This window comes from Eurosta solidaginis, chromosome 1, assembly GCF_040869045.1.
Source record: "Eurosta solidaginis isolate ZX-2024a chromosome 1, ASM4086904v1, whole genome shotgun sequence".
NCBI lineage: Eukaryota > Metazoa > Arthropoda > Insecta > Diptera > Tephritidae > Eurosta > Eurosta solidaginis.
This window is the reverse complement of record NC_090319.1, coordinates 5684270-5701633: the sequence shown is the minus strand read 5'-3', so window position 1 is coordinate 5701633 and position 17364 is coordinate 5684270. Positions and strand designations below refer to the sequence as shown.

The window sequence follows — 17364 nt, the reverse complement described above, 5'->3', positions numbered from 1 at the left end:
ATATATTTCTGGGTATTCAGCAATTTTGGATGCACCATGTGAACCACTTATATACGCAGATATCGAAAATAGGTCTGACAAAGAATTGTGGATGAAGGCTATCAATGAAGAGCTAAACTCAATGAACGAAAACCGCGTTTGGGAATTAGTTCCACATCCACCTAATGTTAAGTTACTAAAATCAAAATGGATCTTTCGTGTGAAGGAGGATACTGATGGAAATCCAGTGCGTCACAAAGCGAGATTGGTTGCGAAAGGTTTCTTAGAGAAGGCTGGTGTTGATTATGAGGAAACATACGCTCCTGTAGCAAAGTTGACAACTGTCCGCATTGTGTTGGCGATCAGTGTGCAAAAGGGTTACTATTTAAACCAACTAGATGTAAAAACAGCATTTTTGTACGGCACTTTAAAAGAAGACAGTTTTATGGCAGTTCCCGAAGGTTTGGAACCATCGGAGGGATTGGTATGTAAACTTCGAAAATCGCTTTATGGTTTAAAGCAAAGTCTTAAATGTTGGAACGAGGAATTTAATTCATTTTTGTTGGCAAATGGTTTCGAACGTTCTAAGCATGATTACTGTTTGTATTTTAAAATGTCTGCTACTAACGTATTATATCCAATTTTATATGTTGATGACATACTCATTTCTGGAAGTAATTGAACTGAAAAAAGAGCTTGGCAAAATTTTTAAGATGTCTGGATGTGGTCCCTAACGATAATATCTTGGGACAAAAATTGATTAGCAGAAGAGCGGTGTTCTCAAGATGAGTCAAAGAAACCATATTGATAGAATATTGGAAAAATTTGGAATGACAGATTGTAATCCTGCAAAAACACCAATGGAGCAAGGTTTGCAGATGTCGCTAGATAATGGAAAACGAACTGAAAAACCATATCGTGAACTCTTAGGCAGTTTAATGTATCTGATGTTAAGTGTACGTCCAGACATATGATATCATGTAGGTTATATGGGTAGATTCTAACAAGAACCTAGTGAAACCAATTGGCAGGTATTGAAACGAATTGTCAGATATCTCAAGGGAACAAAGAACTTAGACTTGGTTTACAAGAAATTCTAAATAATTGTTCAGAACTTACAGGCTATGCAGATGCTGATTGGGCATCAGACACATTAGAGAGAAAATCAGTAAGTGGTTTTGTATTTTTCGTATATGGCTGTCTGATATCTTGGGGAAGCCGAAAGCAAGCAATAGTTGCAACATCGTCGAGTGAAGCTGAATACATTGCCTTAAGTCAAGCAATTGCGGAAGGGTTATGGATTCGAGGTGTTTTGACCGATTTAAATATTATAACTGCGATTTACACAATTGTGTAGAAGTCTAAACTTATGTGTACTTGGTTTTTATATACTTGTAATTTTATGTTATAGCAATCACATATCAGTTTGTTAAAATATGTCAGACATTTTGTAAAATTTATAATTATTCATTTCAGAACTTTGTATCGAACACAATTATAACTATAAATTTCACTGCGATTTTATATAATTACAAAACCCTGGAACACCTACACAGTGAAGCGAGAGTACTCCCCATTAGAGAGATGCTGAACGAACAGTTTCTGTTTAATACCCAGAAACCTGAGCATCCCAACAGAAATCCGATTGAAGAAGTCATCTCCGCAAGCATTATGACAAAATACGGCACCTGAGAACACAGCCGTATGTAGAAGAAAAACACAAACAGGTTCTGAGTGATATCCACAAAAAGGCGTCGGAGCTCTATGCTAGGAATTGCCTGGCGAACCCCGTTCTTAAAGATAAATACCCTGATCTCGCAAAAGAGGAAATTATGACAATTTTTGAGTGGTCGCTCCCACTGGATGCGGCGAAGCTCTGCTACAAACACAAGAGATACGCGTCACTCTAGCTCAACTTCGATCTCAATATGTAATAGGTAAAACTTTTATTATGACGAATCAACCCCGACATACCCAATGTATGTCCCGCTTGTAATGTAATTGTATGTCCCAATTGCAATGTGAAACCAACACCTCGTAACACCCTCAACCCTATACTGCAAGTTTCCTGGAACTCCCATTAGAGAACATTGATAGCACTTAGTGGGTGTTCGCACCTATTGGATGAGGCGAAGCACTGCTACAACAACAATAACCCAAATCTTAAAATTAATAACTGGCAAACCCTTTATATTAATAGGTGAAAAACGATTGCAATAATCTCTTACTTGTTCGGCGCACAACCACAGCTGCCCATCCTTTAACAAAAACTTGAGAAAATCCAAACGCTCCTGTATTTGCATATTATGTGGATATCGTCCATCAATGCATAACGTGTTCGGCTCGACATTCGGCATTTCAGCAATCATGGCGCGAATTTTATCCATATATGTAGTTAAACTGTTCGTAACAAGTATGACCAAAGTGTAATCGTTTTGCAAACGTTCAATTACTTGTTGACGATTAAGTGTTTGTTGAGTGCGCGGTGCATGACTTGGCGATGAATCATACAAGCAACAAATTTCGCGTATTAAACGCAACGCTGGCAACACCCAGTTTTCGCCAGTTTTCAATTCCTGCACACATTTATCCAACCAAACAATCTTTTGTGCATCACGCTCCTGTGAGCAACTATAGTCTAGTATTTTTACATGTGCTGCTAAGGCTTGATCTAATACTTCTGGTGGTATTTCCTGGCTATGGGCAAGTGTCCAAAAAAGCTTTAAGACTTTTTGAGCCATTACACCATTTTTATCGTCCTCGGCAAGGCGCCTTATTAGTTCGAGAAGCCGTTCACGCTGACGCTTATTAGCGGTGGTCATACTAGCCTATAGAAAGAAAACACAGTGAGAATTTTACGATTATTCTTAAATATAAATTAATATTGATTTTGTAATGATATATGTAGAAAGTTCGTATCTACCTGGAATGATTCAAAAAGATGATCTAATTGTTCGGGTGTAAAATCCCAAGCTAATTTCGCCAAAAGGTCATGCACATTCTTAACTATTGCTTCATGTTTGCCAGCCTGTGCACGCCATACTGCATCCAAATCCTCAAGTGTTAAGGCATGTTCTTTTATAAGAAAGCGTATTATCTTCTCCAGCTTTTCAACATATTGTGGCTGATGCAAGGAGTCTTTGAGCACAATACCCAAAACATCAGAATCTTTTATCCAATTCTAGTACCAAATAAAATTACAATGATAAGGCCAATATTTTTAGATCAAATTGTTTACGTGTACTCACAGCCATACGCTCTGCCGTCAACCAATCCATCTCATCATCGGGCAAACAATGTTGTAGTTGTTGTGTACGATGTGAATAATATGATACAGAGCTTAGAACTTTATTGATTTCATTTAATGCATTCATTTTACCATTGAAGCTAGATACTTGTAATAAGCGCAATATCATTTTGAGGCGAAACATTTCCAGATCACGTATCAAATCCTCTTGTCCAGGCAAACGACTTGCTAACAAACGTGCTGACTTTACAATACCATTAATATAATCGTTACGCCCCTCCGGTTTGGCTTCACGCTTCAATTCATCATCGGAGAAACTATCTAATAAATCCAGCACAACATTCCAAATTGGCATAAAGTATTTAGCAATGGTTGCAGGTGTCAACAGCTCGTGGCATTGCCCGAATGGACGCAATAAGCTGAAAATCAATCCAAGTGTCAATTTGTTATCCTGGCTCTCGTCGGACGATTGTGATGATTTGCTGGTTTTACTATTCAAATCTACGCCAGAGCTTGAAGGTTCCGTGCCGCCTTTTGTTTGCTCTTGGTTTTTCTTTAACAATTGCAGACCACAATTAAATCGTTCCAAAAGATTATCAAAACCACCCAATTGACCGAAACGATTAATTAAATCAACAAGCCATCCTCGTGGATTTTTTGGTTCTGGTGGTGGTTTGGCAAACATTTTGTTGCTATCCAATATACCCCAGAGATATTCGGGTGGAGTGAAACCTCCCGGTTGACGTGCTGCATTAAATGTATTAAATTTATTTTCGGGATCAAATACCATAGCAAGTAAATCCAATAAATAAGGATTATCGCGTTGCATGTGTATGGCAATTAAATGCAACAATTTGCCACATGACAATAAAATGCAATGATGAATATTGTACTTCCATGAATTTACAGCCTCATCGGTGAGGATTTTCGAAAAGGATGTGGTAAGGGCATTACGATAAAATTCAACGCATGGTTCGCAATCGTGATCGACGCCTAGAAGCAAAAAAATAAATTTAATTAGGCGCATATAAATTATCTGTCGTTTATCCTTTAATTAACTTCACACACTTACCAGCAGCAGTTAGTGCAATAGCTGCATTAAGTAGCACCTCCAACTCCTGTTCGGGTAGTACTGGCACGACCCAACGTGGATTTGAGATCTTTTGCGTTAAGGATCGTAATTTCAATGTTGGAAACGAAGCTATCAATTTTTCCGGTGTTCTTTGGATGAATATTAAAAAATAGATTTTAGCTATCGTTTTGGAAAAAACGAAGTGAGGATAAATGAAAGCAACAGAAAAATAAGAAAAATAAATCAATAAAGTAATCGAATGGCTATTAGTACAATCACAACCTTTAATATCACGTTTTGTTAAGGGGCTTAGAATGCTCCCACAGTAGGCTTGATTGTCATAGGAGGGGACTCAAGTCCCCAGAAAGCATTCAGTACGCAGAAGTATCTAATACCGCAGTCAACTAGACTCATGTCAAAATGAAAAAATAAATGCAAGATGTGATAGCCTCCGAAGAGATTTTAGGCCGAGCTTCTCTTTCAATTAGAATAAAGTTTTTCTAAGCGAGGTCGCCACTCGGTACTGATTTGGTGAACACTACAAGTGTATTTCTGTTATGAAAAGCTTCACAGTGAAAACTCATCTGCCTTGCAGATGCCGTTCGAGGTCAGCATAAAACATACAGGTTCCATACCGCCAATTTGTAGGAAAAATTAAAAAAGAAGCACGACGAAAATTGGAAGAGAAGCTCGGCCGAAAACCTCTACGGAGGTTATTCACGCCTTACGTTTATTTTACAAGGGATAAACGCCGCCGATTGTTTCGTTTTCCGTATGTTGCCGCGGAGTGTGATATATCGGCGCTACGTCGGCTTTGACGCCTTACTTAATTTTATACTTATGTAAGACTATCCAGGCTGATTATTGCGGTCCGATATGGTCGAAAGGGATATCAGCGGACGCACATCATTGCCTGTTATAGGTAATTAAACTCTTTTTAATCGTTCAAAAGGTATTTAAAAAATTTGAGTGGCTTTCCAAATCAACACACCAATGAATTTTGATCACCGATTTCACCGAGTTATTAAAACAAAACACGGAAAGAAAAAAGGTGCCGATTTTTTTTTTTTTTAATTCATATTCCCGATCGACTAGAAGAATGAGCTTTCAATTGATGAATTAGTTTCTAAAATAAACAGCTATCACCCCGATATTTCCAGTTTCTTCGCCTCACGCAACCTGGCATCACCGACAAAATCCACGGCCACTCTGTTAACGACGTGGAAGGAACAGATGTCGCAAATATTTGACGTTCACGTCGATGATGTCACACTACCGACTGTCAGTCACCCAAAGATCTTAGGGGTAACGGTCGATAATACTCTGACCTTCAAGGTGCATGCCACCGAAATTGTATCTAAAGTACAAAGCCGCACCAAAATCTTCAAGACGTTTGCCTGCAGCACCTGGCGAAAAGTTAAAGAAACGTTGCTTACCACGTACAAAGCAATTGGCCGACCGCTCATGAGCTATGCGTCACCAGTTTGGTCGCCTGGTTCTTAATAAAACACACACTGGAAAAGGCTGGAGTCCTGTCAACCTTCTGCAACCAAAACTGCCACCGGATGTCTACTTATGACCCCCGAACACCACCTACATAGTCAGGCCAAAGAGCTCAACAATAAAGAGCACAACGAAATGCTGAACAGGCAGATTATGCTAACTTGTCACAAAACAGAATATCCTAGCAAACAACTGCTTGATCTAGCCCCGACTCCACGGGGGTTAAGGGAACATCTCCATAAGCACTATGTCGAGATCAGGCACCTGCCAACACAGCCGTTTGATCCAGACAAGCATAAGCGGGCCCTAAGTCAAATCCACAAAGAATCGGCAAACGCTTTTGCCAGGACGCACCCGGTGAACCCTGTTATTAATATCCCACCCTTGCAGAAGAAGCAAACTACCAAGGGAGATACGAGTCACCCTGTCCCAACTTCGTTCTGGGTACTGTAACAGGTTAAACTCTTACTTGTCCGATGTGTACTCACATGACATCAACCATCTATTCAATTGTAATGTGGAACCTACGCCTCTAACATCAATCTCTCTATGGTCCGCCCCTGTTGAAACAGCCAGTTCCTTGGACTCCGGCTAGAGGACTTTGATGATAATTTGTGAGTGGTCGTGCCCTTTGAATGGGACGAAGCACTGTTAACAAAACAACAAGCTTGAACAAGTAAGGAAGGATAAGTTCGGGTATAACCGAACATTACATACTCAGCTGAGGGTTTTGGAGACAAAATAAGGGAAAATCGCCATGTAGGAAAATGAACCTAGGGTGACTCTAGAATGTGTTTGTACGATATGGGTATCAACTGAAAGGATTTTCGAGATATCGTCATGGACCAGGGGTGACTCTAGAATGTGTTTGTACGATATGGATATAAAATTCAAGGTATTAATGGGGTTTTTTAAAGGGAGTGTGGCCCCTAGTCGTATATGTGAAGACGTTTTCGAGATATCGACCAAAATGTGGACAGGGTGACCCAGAACATCATCTGTCGGGTACCGCTAATGTATTTATATATGTAATATCACGAACAGTATTCGTGCCATGATTCCAAGGGCTTTTGATTTCGCCCTGCAGAACTTTTTCATTTTCTTCTACTTAATATGGAAGGTGACACACCCATTTTACAAAGTTTTTTCTAAAGCTATATTTTGGGTCAAAAAACCAATCCAATCACCATGTTTCATTTCTTTTTTCGTATTTGGTATTTTGGCATTTTTTCATTTTTCGAAATTTTCGATATCGAAAAAGTGGACGTGGTCATAGTCTGATTTCGCCCATTTTTAATACCAGGATAAAGTGCGTTCAGATCACTACGTGAACTAGGTTTAGTAAAGATATATCGATTTTTGCTCAAGTTATCGTGTTAACGGCCGAGCGGAAGGACAGACGGTCGACTGTGTATAAAAACTGGGCGTGGCTTCAAACGATTTCGCCCATTCTCAAGAAAACAGTTACCATCATAGAAGCACTGCCCTTACCAAATTTCACATGGATTGGTAAATTTTTGTTCGACTTATGGAATTAAAAGTATTCTAGACAAATTAAATGAAAAAGGGCGGAGCCATGCCCATTTTGAAATTTTCTTTTATTTTTGTATTTTGTTGCACCATATCATTACTGGAGTTGAATTTTGACATAATGTACTTATATACTGTAAAGATATTCAATTTTTTGTTAAAATTTGACTTTTAATTTTTTTTTTTTAAGTGGGCGTGTTCATCATCCGATTTTGCTAATTTTTATTTGGCACACATATAGTAATAGGGGTGACGTTCCTGCTAAATTTCATCATGATATCTTTAACGACTGCTAAATTACAGCTTGCAAAACTTTTAAATTACCTTTTTTTAAAAGTGGGCGGTGTCCAAAATTTTACTAATTTTCTATTCTGCGTCATAAGGTCAACCCACCTGCCAAGTTTCATCGCTCTATCCGTCTTTGGTTATGAATTATCGCACTTTTTCGGTTTTTCGACATTTTCGATATCGAAAAAGTGTGCGTGGTTATAGTCCGATTTCGTTCATTTTAATAGCGATCTGAGATGAGTGCCCAGGAACCTACATACCAAATTTCATCAAGATACCTCAAAAAATTAATCAAGTTATCGTGTTTACGGACGGACGGACGGATATGACTATATAAATTTCTTTTTTCGCCCAGATCATTTTGATATATAGAAGTCTATATCTATCTCGATTAGTTTATGCCGTTACAGGGTACCGTTATGCGAACAAAATTAATATACTCTGTGAGCTCTGCTCAGCTGAGTATAAAAAGCCACAAAAGAGCTGCCTACATTTCACCGAACTCAGTGATGCCAAATACATTAGGAGGTTCAGTTGAAACACAGTGGGGGGTAGTGCACTATTTTTTTCCAGCTTAGTGATAATGCAGACTTTCTCCACTTGGAGTAAAAAAATTTATTGCAGTCATTTACCCACTCACCTGAGTGAAAAACAAAAAAAAATGTATTGGTAGTTTTCTATACCCCCACTCAAACGAGTGCACGGAAATTTTTGTGTACTAAACTGGGCCCTTGACGTGTTGTACCATCACGTATAGAACGATAAATATAGCTGCCGGGCAACGCACAAAATTTGCTTGATGGTGACCTAGCAACGTGTAGTTGTGTGCGTATCGGGCGATGTCGTGCTCACACGCATTTGTTGTCGGCTTCGCGTTGATGAAAATCAAAATTTTTAGATTTTTTCGCTTGACAGCTGGTCTATTTGATCGTGGCCGACGTCGTTGACAAGCATTAATGTGTTAGGTTTTTGAGAACGTTCAATGAGCAACTTCGCGGAAGAAAAAGATTTTACGTTGCGGTTTATTGAAACCTACGAATGCAAAGGTCGGATGGAAAAAAAAATTGCCAAAAATCAGGTAATTTTCTTAGTGGCTTAAGATTAGCATCTTGTTATATTAAAATTGAATAAGCTACAAAACTGCATACTCGAAAAAATTCTTAGAAGAAAGTTGAAACATTTTTATGAAAATTCGCAAAATTTACAAGCAATAAAAAATCGTCATCCGATGACAGTTTACGTCTGCACGCTACGAATTTTCAATACAAATGGCGCTTGATGCTTTCTGCTTGTGTGGTGGCCGGGCAAGCGACAATCACCCGAAACGCATACAACTACACGTTGCTATGGTAACCATCAAGCAAATTTTGTGCGTTGCCCGGCAGCTTATGAATCTGTCAAAGGATTCGTAAAAGTGATACTTGTAGACACCATTTCACATATTTCCCCAATCCGATTAACCTTTTCAGAGCTGTTGCGATTTTAAAAATTGATTTCGATCACGGATCTTATAACACGATACGGACCCCATAGTTGAAAATATTTTCAGTACCAGCTTTTTAATTTTAGTTAAAAATTGTTCAGCTTCACTACCACCATAGCTGAGTGATGCTGATATTTTTTGGATTAACACTCAACTGTTAGCGAAGGCTGGTGCATTAATGCACTACCCATAACTATTAGTTGAAAAACTACGTATCTGGTGGCATTCTGTTTGTATGATCGCACGTTGATCTCCTGCAAAAAATTGTGTAACTCTTTCTTAAACTGGGTTGCCAAAGATTAATTACTTTTAGGATACAATTTTCTACAGTTACTCCCATCAACGACTACCAACTCTCCGGTTTTCGCCGGACACTCAGAGTTTTATGGTGTCTTCTCCGGTATCCGGTTTTGGGACGATATTCTCCGAGTCTAGAGGCGTTATCGTTCTAAACTTTATATTTTGTACCATATATGTGCCATACATGGTTTTTTATTATAATGAATTAGAGAGGCCCCGGCGTGCTTTTATAAGGGGATTGCCTACTCTGGTAATGATTACTTACAAGATGGCTTCCTGACAGCGGGAGCTGCAGCCTTGCAGCTTGTCTCCAAATACACCTGCTGGACTGTAGCCGGCACTCAATAAACGGAAAGATGGTTTTTCTAGTTTCGTTGGGAATTCAACTAGGTTGCTTTATTTAACACTTTTTATTCAATTTTATGTTGAAGCACTCTATGCTTTTATTGTATTTTTAAATTACAATTTGTTACAAGCTAAAACGTAAGTTTAATAATTTGTAAAACAGATTTGTCCGCATTTTGCCCGTGCTCGCGACATCAGCTGATGTGTGCTTGATGTGTTGAGTTTGAGAAAGGTGCCATTACATCACCCTCCTTTGGAAAAGAAGGAGTCGGCAGGGTGATCAATTCTGCCGGCTTCTTCTTGCCCAAAATCAATTGATGTGTAAGATGTTTTAAATGCATAAACTCAAACACATTAAAGCTTATGTTTCAATTAATAATAAGTACATTTATTTGTACAATGCTATTGAGCTTATTTAATATTTAATATGTAAAATAGTTTTAACTTGTGGTAATTCAATTTATTTATACAATGCTATTGAACTTATTTAATATGTAAAAGGAGTTTTAATTAATGCTGATTAAATTTATTTATACAATGTTTTCGAAAAAGATATTTTTTTTTGCATTGCATTGCACTATGCAAATATTAGTTATATGATATAATATATTGTATATACAGATTATGTATAAAATTTTGATACAAAATTCAGTTCATTTGTTTTTTGTTGTTTTTAATGTATTTTGTACTATTATTTAAAGTTTCATAAGTTCTGCAAGAATTTGATTCTTATATTCGGTACCTAAATCTGACCTGATGGATTTTATAGGACCATATATCAAAATAAAACTCTCGAAAATTGCTGAAGCTATTGCGCTTTTATCTGGCACTGATATTGTTACCAGGTATTTTGTTAAATCGCATATGATGGTAACTGCGAACTTGTTACCGTAACTCGATTGTGGTAAAGGTCCGATTGTATCAATAATAACTATATCAAACTCGGTTTACTCGGCGTTGGAGTCAGTACTAAATTTTCTTTGATTTTTGGTATGACTTTGTTTACTAAACATTTTTGACAATTTTTGACGAATTTAGCAATGTCACGAGTCATGTTTTTCCAAAAGTATTTAGTACGAATTTTTGCGTAAAGCTTTTTAACACCGCAGTGACCACCTGATATAGGGTCATTATGATAAATTGTTATGATTTTGATTTTTGTATTGTCCTGTTATAGTTTCTACTGGGTCTGCATTGTTTTAAATTTAAAATTGTGCAATATTTGAAAAATAGATCATCTTTTGGCCATTCAGCTTTGTTAATATGGTGATTGTTAGCTACTGTTTGTAACTTCGAAAGTAACTCTCCTAAATTTGTTATTTCGTTACCAATCTCTATATTAAGTAGATCGATCTTTTTACGTCGCATATGTGCGCTTATATGCATTTTAGAAATTTTACTTTTATCATCATAAAAAATTGTGGTTCTTATACGCGGAACTTTTTTCGAATAATTAAATGAAAATTTGTCATAAACGTGTAAAGTAAGTTGTTTTTCGTCGTTTTGCCTGTTTTCTTAAGAACGTTTTCATCGTTTTGCCGTTTTGTCATTGACCTTGTCTGTACTGCTAAAATGTGTTTGTTCGATTCTTTAATCTCATCGATTGTAATGCGCGATAGTGCATCAGCGCCAATGTTTGATTTAGCCTTATATAAACTATAGTAAAGTTTGTATTCTGCTAATTCTAGCCTAATTCTTGAAAGTTTTGGAGATGGGTCTTTCATATTGAAAAGGTATACTAGAGGTCTGTGATCTGACTTTACAAGAAAATGTGTGCCATAAACGTATGGTCGAAATTGCTTGATTGCAAAGTAAATAGCTAAAAGTTCCAATTCTATTGGTTTTTTCTGTTCGGCTTTATTAAATGCTTTAGAAGCGAAACCAATTGGTAAGTCACTGCCTTGTTGTTCTTGACTCAAAATAGCGCCACATCCAGTTGTTGAAGCATCAACGGTAATAATGAATTGTTTTGTAAAATCTGGGTATTGAAGTAATTTTGGTGAAAGTAATGCTGCTTTCAAAGATAAAAATGCCCTTTCGCACTCGACATCCAAAACGTAATGTTTGCAAACGCGACGAATCGTCGTACCGCGTCTTTATCAGTTGGCTTTGTATACTTTTTAATTGCGTGTGTTTTGGAGTCGTCTGGCAAACAAACCTTTGGCTGAATATTTCTGACCTAAAAATGTAACTTCTGGTCGTAAAAAGTTGCACCGTGGTGTGATGGTAGCGTGCTCCACCTACCACACCGGATGACCTGGGTTCAAACCCCGGGCAAAGCAACATCAAAAATTTTAGAAATAAGGTTTTCAATTAGAAGAAAATTTTTTTAAGCGGGGTCGCCCCTCGGCAGTGTTTGGCAAGCGCTCCGGGTGTATTTCTGCCATGAAAAGCTGTCAGTGAAAACTCATCTGCCTTGCAGATGCCGTTCGGAGTCGACATAAAATCATGTAGGTCCCGTCCGGCCAATTTGTAGGGAAAATCAAGAGGAGCACGACGCAAATTGGAAGAGAAGCTCGGCCTTAGATCTCTTCGGAGGTTGTCGCGCCTTACATTTATTTTATTTATTTTTTGAGATTGAAAGACCTACAAGTATTGAAAACTTTTGAAAGATTTTTAATATGGTGTGCTTCACTACAACCTATGACGATAATATCGTCGACGTATAAAAATGCGACATTGGGTGGTATACCCGAAAAAGCTATTGTCATCATTCGTGAGAATGAATTTGGTGCTATATTTAAACCGAATGGAAGAACTTTCCATCTAAATGAACCTCGGTCAGTGCTGAAAGAAGTAATGTCACGTGAGTCAGGATGCAAGGGGATTTGATGGAATCCAGAAAAAAGATCTAATGTGGAAAAATATTTTGCTCTACCAAGATTATCTAAAATATCGTCAACTCTAGTTAGTGGAAATTTATCAGCAATGAGTTTCTTGTTTACTGCGCGAAAATCTACGCACATACGATAAGCTTTTTGCCCCTTAGTATCTTTCTTTGGGACTATAATCAAAGGACTATTGTAATTAGAGTAACTAGGTTCAATCAAATCGTTGTCTAACAGTTTATTTACTTGTCGATTTATTTCGTCGCGTTGAGAGTATGGCAATCTATAGTTTTTTAACATATACCGGTTCGTTGTCTTTCAATCTTAATTTTTGCTCGTAGAAGTTGTTTAAAGTCATTTTGTCCGTTTCAAGAGCGAAAATGTCGGCATAATTATGCAAAGGTCAATTAATTTACTTGGAGCATGTTGAGGTATTTGATTTTTTAAAATCGAAATTAGTTTTTTCGTACGTTTGTCTTCTGTTTCTGTCTTGTTAATTGTATAAGCATTATAATTTGAAAGTTTTTCTGTCCGAATACTGTTTCTTTTCACATACTTGACATCTTCCGTGGTGTTTATGACTTTAATTATTGGGATACCGGAATTAACAATGCACCTAGCTGTGAAAACACCTTTTTCAATTTCCTGCGAGTCCACGAAAAGTGGCTCAGGTGAATCTCCTAAATCAAAAAGTCTGAATATTTCACATCTGGGAGGAATGATACAACTGTCGCTTTCTGTTCCGTGCAGGATTGGTATCGCGACTTTTTCATTACCTACACAAAAGGAAATTCTGTTTCTTTCATAATTAATAATGCATTTGTTAATTTTCAGAAAATCTTTACCCAATATGCCATCGGATGGAATATTAAAGTCTTCATTTACTACATGTAAAGTATGTTTAAGAGAAAAGTTTAAAAATTTTAAATTTGCTGTCTAGACATGATATTTTTATTAAAAAAATGTCTGCTTGAGTGAGTGTCTACTAAGAAAAAACAAAATGTTTGTGACCCGTTATGTTGTAATTCTATGAAATCTGAATAATTTAAATTTAAACAATATATGCCTACTGGTGAAGGAAATTCGCTTACTCGCTTAGTTCGTCCTCCCTCAGTATTCGCTCCTGAGGGGCACTCGCGTTTAAAGCGCGTACGTTTGCGTTTCTACCTCTACCGTTTGACGATCTTGAATTGTTGCTTCTTTTGTTACTATTATTTGAGTTTGAATTTGAATTTGAACGCGTATTACTGTTGTTACTATTTTGGTTTCTATTTCTATTGTCATATCGATATCGCTGACTATTGTTACCGTTACGGCTGCTATTGTATGAAAATGAACTATTATTTCTATAACCAGTGTAGGTGTGATTTGGGTAAAAACCACGATAACTACCACGTGAATTTCTGAATGTATTGTTACCACGTGATTTAAAAGCTAGAACCTGACGCTCTGTTACTTCGTTGTTTTGTTGTACAATTAGTTTTGCTACCACTTCTTTCGAATCTGTAAATTCCGTTGAGGCTAAAATAGTTTTAACTAATTGGATTTTGTGTTTAAACGACACACGTTAACCGTTTGCTCGACTGCCATTTCATGAGCTTTCGCTTGAGTGATCCCTTCAATAATAAGAGACCGCTCAAGTGAGTCAGCTAAATCTTCAACTTTTTTGGCAAAATCTGTATAATTGTTATTGTTAACGTGCAACGCTGCAATTTTCCCTGCTACAACTTTCGAGTTGTCTAGTTTGATCCTACTACATAGAGCTACTTTAATTTCATTGACTGAAGTGACTTGTCTTGGTATTGCTTCACGGGCTTTACCCTCGAGTTTTGATTTTAAAAATGCTATAAAGGTATTAGTTAAATTTTCGGTAGCGAACTCTTCAAGTAATTCAATTTTGTCTATAAAAGTCTCAAGTGCTAGAGGATCACCGCTGTAGTTTTCTCTAATCGAAGTAGCACACATGCTAATGAAAGTTTTCTTTTCCTCCAGTGTTGCCATGATTTGATCGTTAAGATCTGAAGCTGAAATTTTGAGGAAAAGGGGAAAAACAATTTTTTTGAGAAAGTTGAACTGATTTACAGTGAATTGTCGCTAGTGGAATGTTTGAAAATTTATTGGAATAATTAATTGCAACTAAAATCTAATTGTATGAAAAATTTGTAAGAAGTAATTGAATTTAAAATGGCTCAAAAGTATGTAAGTATGAATTGGTAAAAATCTCAAAGTGTGGTAATCTGTTCAAAAATCAATTTACGGACGCACCGCTTTATTCAAAAAAATCATATATATTTACGGACGCACCGCTTTATTCAAAAAAATCATATATTTTCACGGACCCACCGCTTTATTTAAAAAAAATCTCAATTGGTTTTTCACGGAACCACCGTTTTATATCACAAAAATCTCACATTGTATTGATTTATTAAGTATGGTGTAATAAGGGTTTTATAAGGGTTTCATAAGGCTGGTTTTGCGCCATATTAGTAGGGAAAATATAAGGAATTTATAAGGAGTTTCGCAGCGGATACTAATATGGAAAAACGAAATTTATTAATTATAGAGAATATAGTTGAAATTTTTAAATTTGATTAATTTGTGGTCTAATGAATTCCAGGGCGGATACCTATTGCAAAAACATAGAAACCTTGAATATTTAAAATTTACCCATGTAAAATAAGTGAAAGGTGGAATGAGAAGCTAAATTGAATAATGGAGCTGTATTGTAAATTCAGAAAATTACTACTGGATTTGTAAGGAACCTGACATCATGTATTATATGTAAGGAATTTGTAAAGAATTAATATGGAATTTGCAAGAAACTGATAAGGAAATTGTAAGGAACACGTGTTCGGAAAGAAAAATATCAAAGGAATAAGCAATGAATGGAATGAGAATTAATTATATGATATATGTTAAAACGCACTAATTCGAAACACTCTACCATGCCAATTAGAATTATATGCAAAAACCGAAATATTTAAAATATTTTATATATTGTAAGTTATTACCAAATTCCGCAAAGTACCGTTTGCAAAATCACCGAAAAATATGTATGGGGTGACACGCAAGAGGATTTCCACATGCAATTTAAACACATGAATTCGTTGAAATGTGTATTATAAAATATATATGTGGTATTATATGTATAAAAATGTATAGTACATAATTTTAGAAAATTTAGGAAATTTGAAAAGCGATTTAGAAATTTCATATTGTTTGAAAACCGAAATGTGTTTAATGTAAAATATGTGCATATATTTATATGCCTACCTTATCACATACATACCGAAATACATACTTATACATATATCAGACGGAACACTGCCTCGATCCATTGTACAGACGCCAAGTCAGACAAGTATATTGGGGAAAACAGTTGGAAAGTTTCGCCAGGAAAAATGTTGTGATTTAATAGATGTTGCCATATAATAGACGTTGTGATGACGGGAAAATGTTGTTATAACATGCCATGTAATATAAGTGGCGTAAATACCATGTAAGAATGATGTTGTATGTTGAATTTCGTAGTAAAAAAACTTTTTAGGTGCAATTATTTCTGCTTGTATCTAATGATGTTTTAAATTCAGAACTTCCTTCAAACATATAGAAACTCGATGTCACGGTTGCCATGTACCATATATGTGCCATACATGGTTTTTTATTATAATGAATTAGAGAGGCCCCGGCGTGCTTTTACAAGGGGATTGCCTACTCTGGTAATGATTACTTACAAGTTGTCTTCCTGAAAGCGGGAGCTGCAGTCTTGCAGCTTGTCTCCAAATACACGGCTGGACTGTAGCCGGCACTCAATAAACGGAAAGATGGTTTTTCGGGTTTCGTTGGGATTTCAACTAGGTTGCTTTATTTAACACTTTTTATTCAATTTTATGTTGAAGCACTCTATGCTTTTATTGTATTTTTAAATTACAATTTGTTACAAGCTAAAACGTAAGTTTAATAATTTTTAAAAAAGATGTGTCCTCTCTTGCTGCCGAAAATATAATGGCCGAGCCACTCACGCACTGGGTTGCATTTTGCCCGTGCTCGCGACATCAGCTGATGTGTGTTTGATGTGTTGAGTTTGAGAAAGGTGCCATTACAATTTGCATCTACATACTATGAAGTTTAACGGATACTATTTTAAGAAAAATGTGCGAAACCTAAATACCTTGATATGTTACGTAAATCCTACTACGTTGGAGATATATGTACGTATAAGAAAGGTTTAGGTTGGGCTAGGTTGAACTGGCCGGTCAATAAGGATATTAATGTATCCATAGTATTACCGGAATTTGTTTGACGACCAAACGGAAGAACCCCAATCAGGTACCAGGTTTTATGTTATAGGCTAACTCCGTCCTCTTGGCAAGTTTTTTAGGACCTAGCTTAATTGCTGCCTAGAGATCTGGCAGCTCTGCCACCCCTAATAACTGGAGCCTTGACATGAACACAGAACGTGCTCAACCGTTTCTTCCTGCAGCCTAACGCCTAACTTATAAGCGTGTGACGCCAGAAGGCAGTGTTCAGTAAGTATGCCCATCGTGATCCTTAAGTCTTCTCTCTTCAGGGATATGGGCCACTCTGTGAGTCTAATATCGTAGGCTTTGCAGCCCCGCGCTTTTGTCCACGCCTTTCCTGCTTGATGGATCATATGTAACTCCTGTCTTCTTTTAACAAGGGCCGCCTATCGCTTCAACGAGTGTTGCACTCTCTTTTGCCATTTTCCGGCCTTTTCGTTACCTTATATCCCTTAACTACCGGTAACAGAGGCGCCTAAAATACCAAA

At 37.0% G+C, this 17364-nt stretch overlaps 1 protein-coding gene across 10 annotated transcripts in view; it reads right to left on the bottom strand.

Moving 5' to 3' along the window:
* Nucleotides 1-17364, bottom strand: part of faf (ubiquitin carboxyl-terminal hydrolase-like faf) — a 131510-nt gene that overhangs the window by 77762 nt on the left and 36384 nt on the right. For all 10 annotated transcript variants that reach the window (XR_010951788.1, XM_067778221.1, XM_067778289.1 and 7 more), the window contains 4 exons: nt 4299-4447; nt 3228-4219; nt 2903-3160; nt 2208-2807 (listed from right to left, as the gene is read on the bottom strand). Coding sequence is in view for 9 of the 10 variants with exons in the window: in XM_067778221.1 (XP_067634322.1) it covers nt 2208-2807; nt 2903-3160; nt 3228-4219; nt 4299-4447 (1999 nt within the window). In the remaining variant the exon portion in view is untranslated. The remainder of the gene's footprint in view (nt 1-2207; nt 2808-2902; nt 3161-3227; nt 4220-4298; nt 4448-17364) is intronic.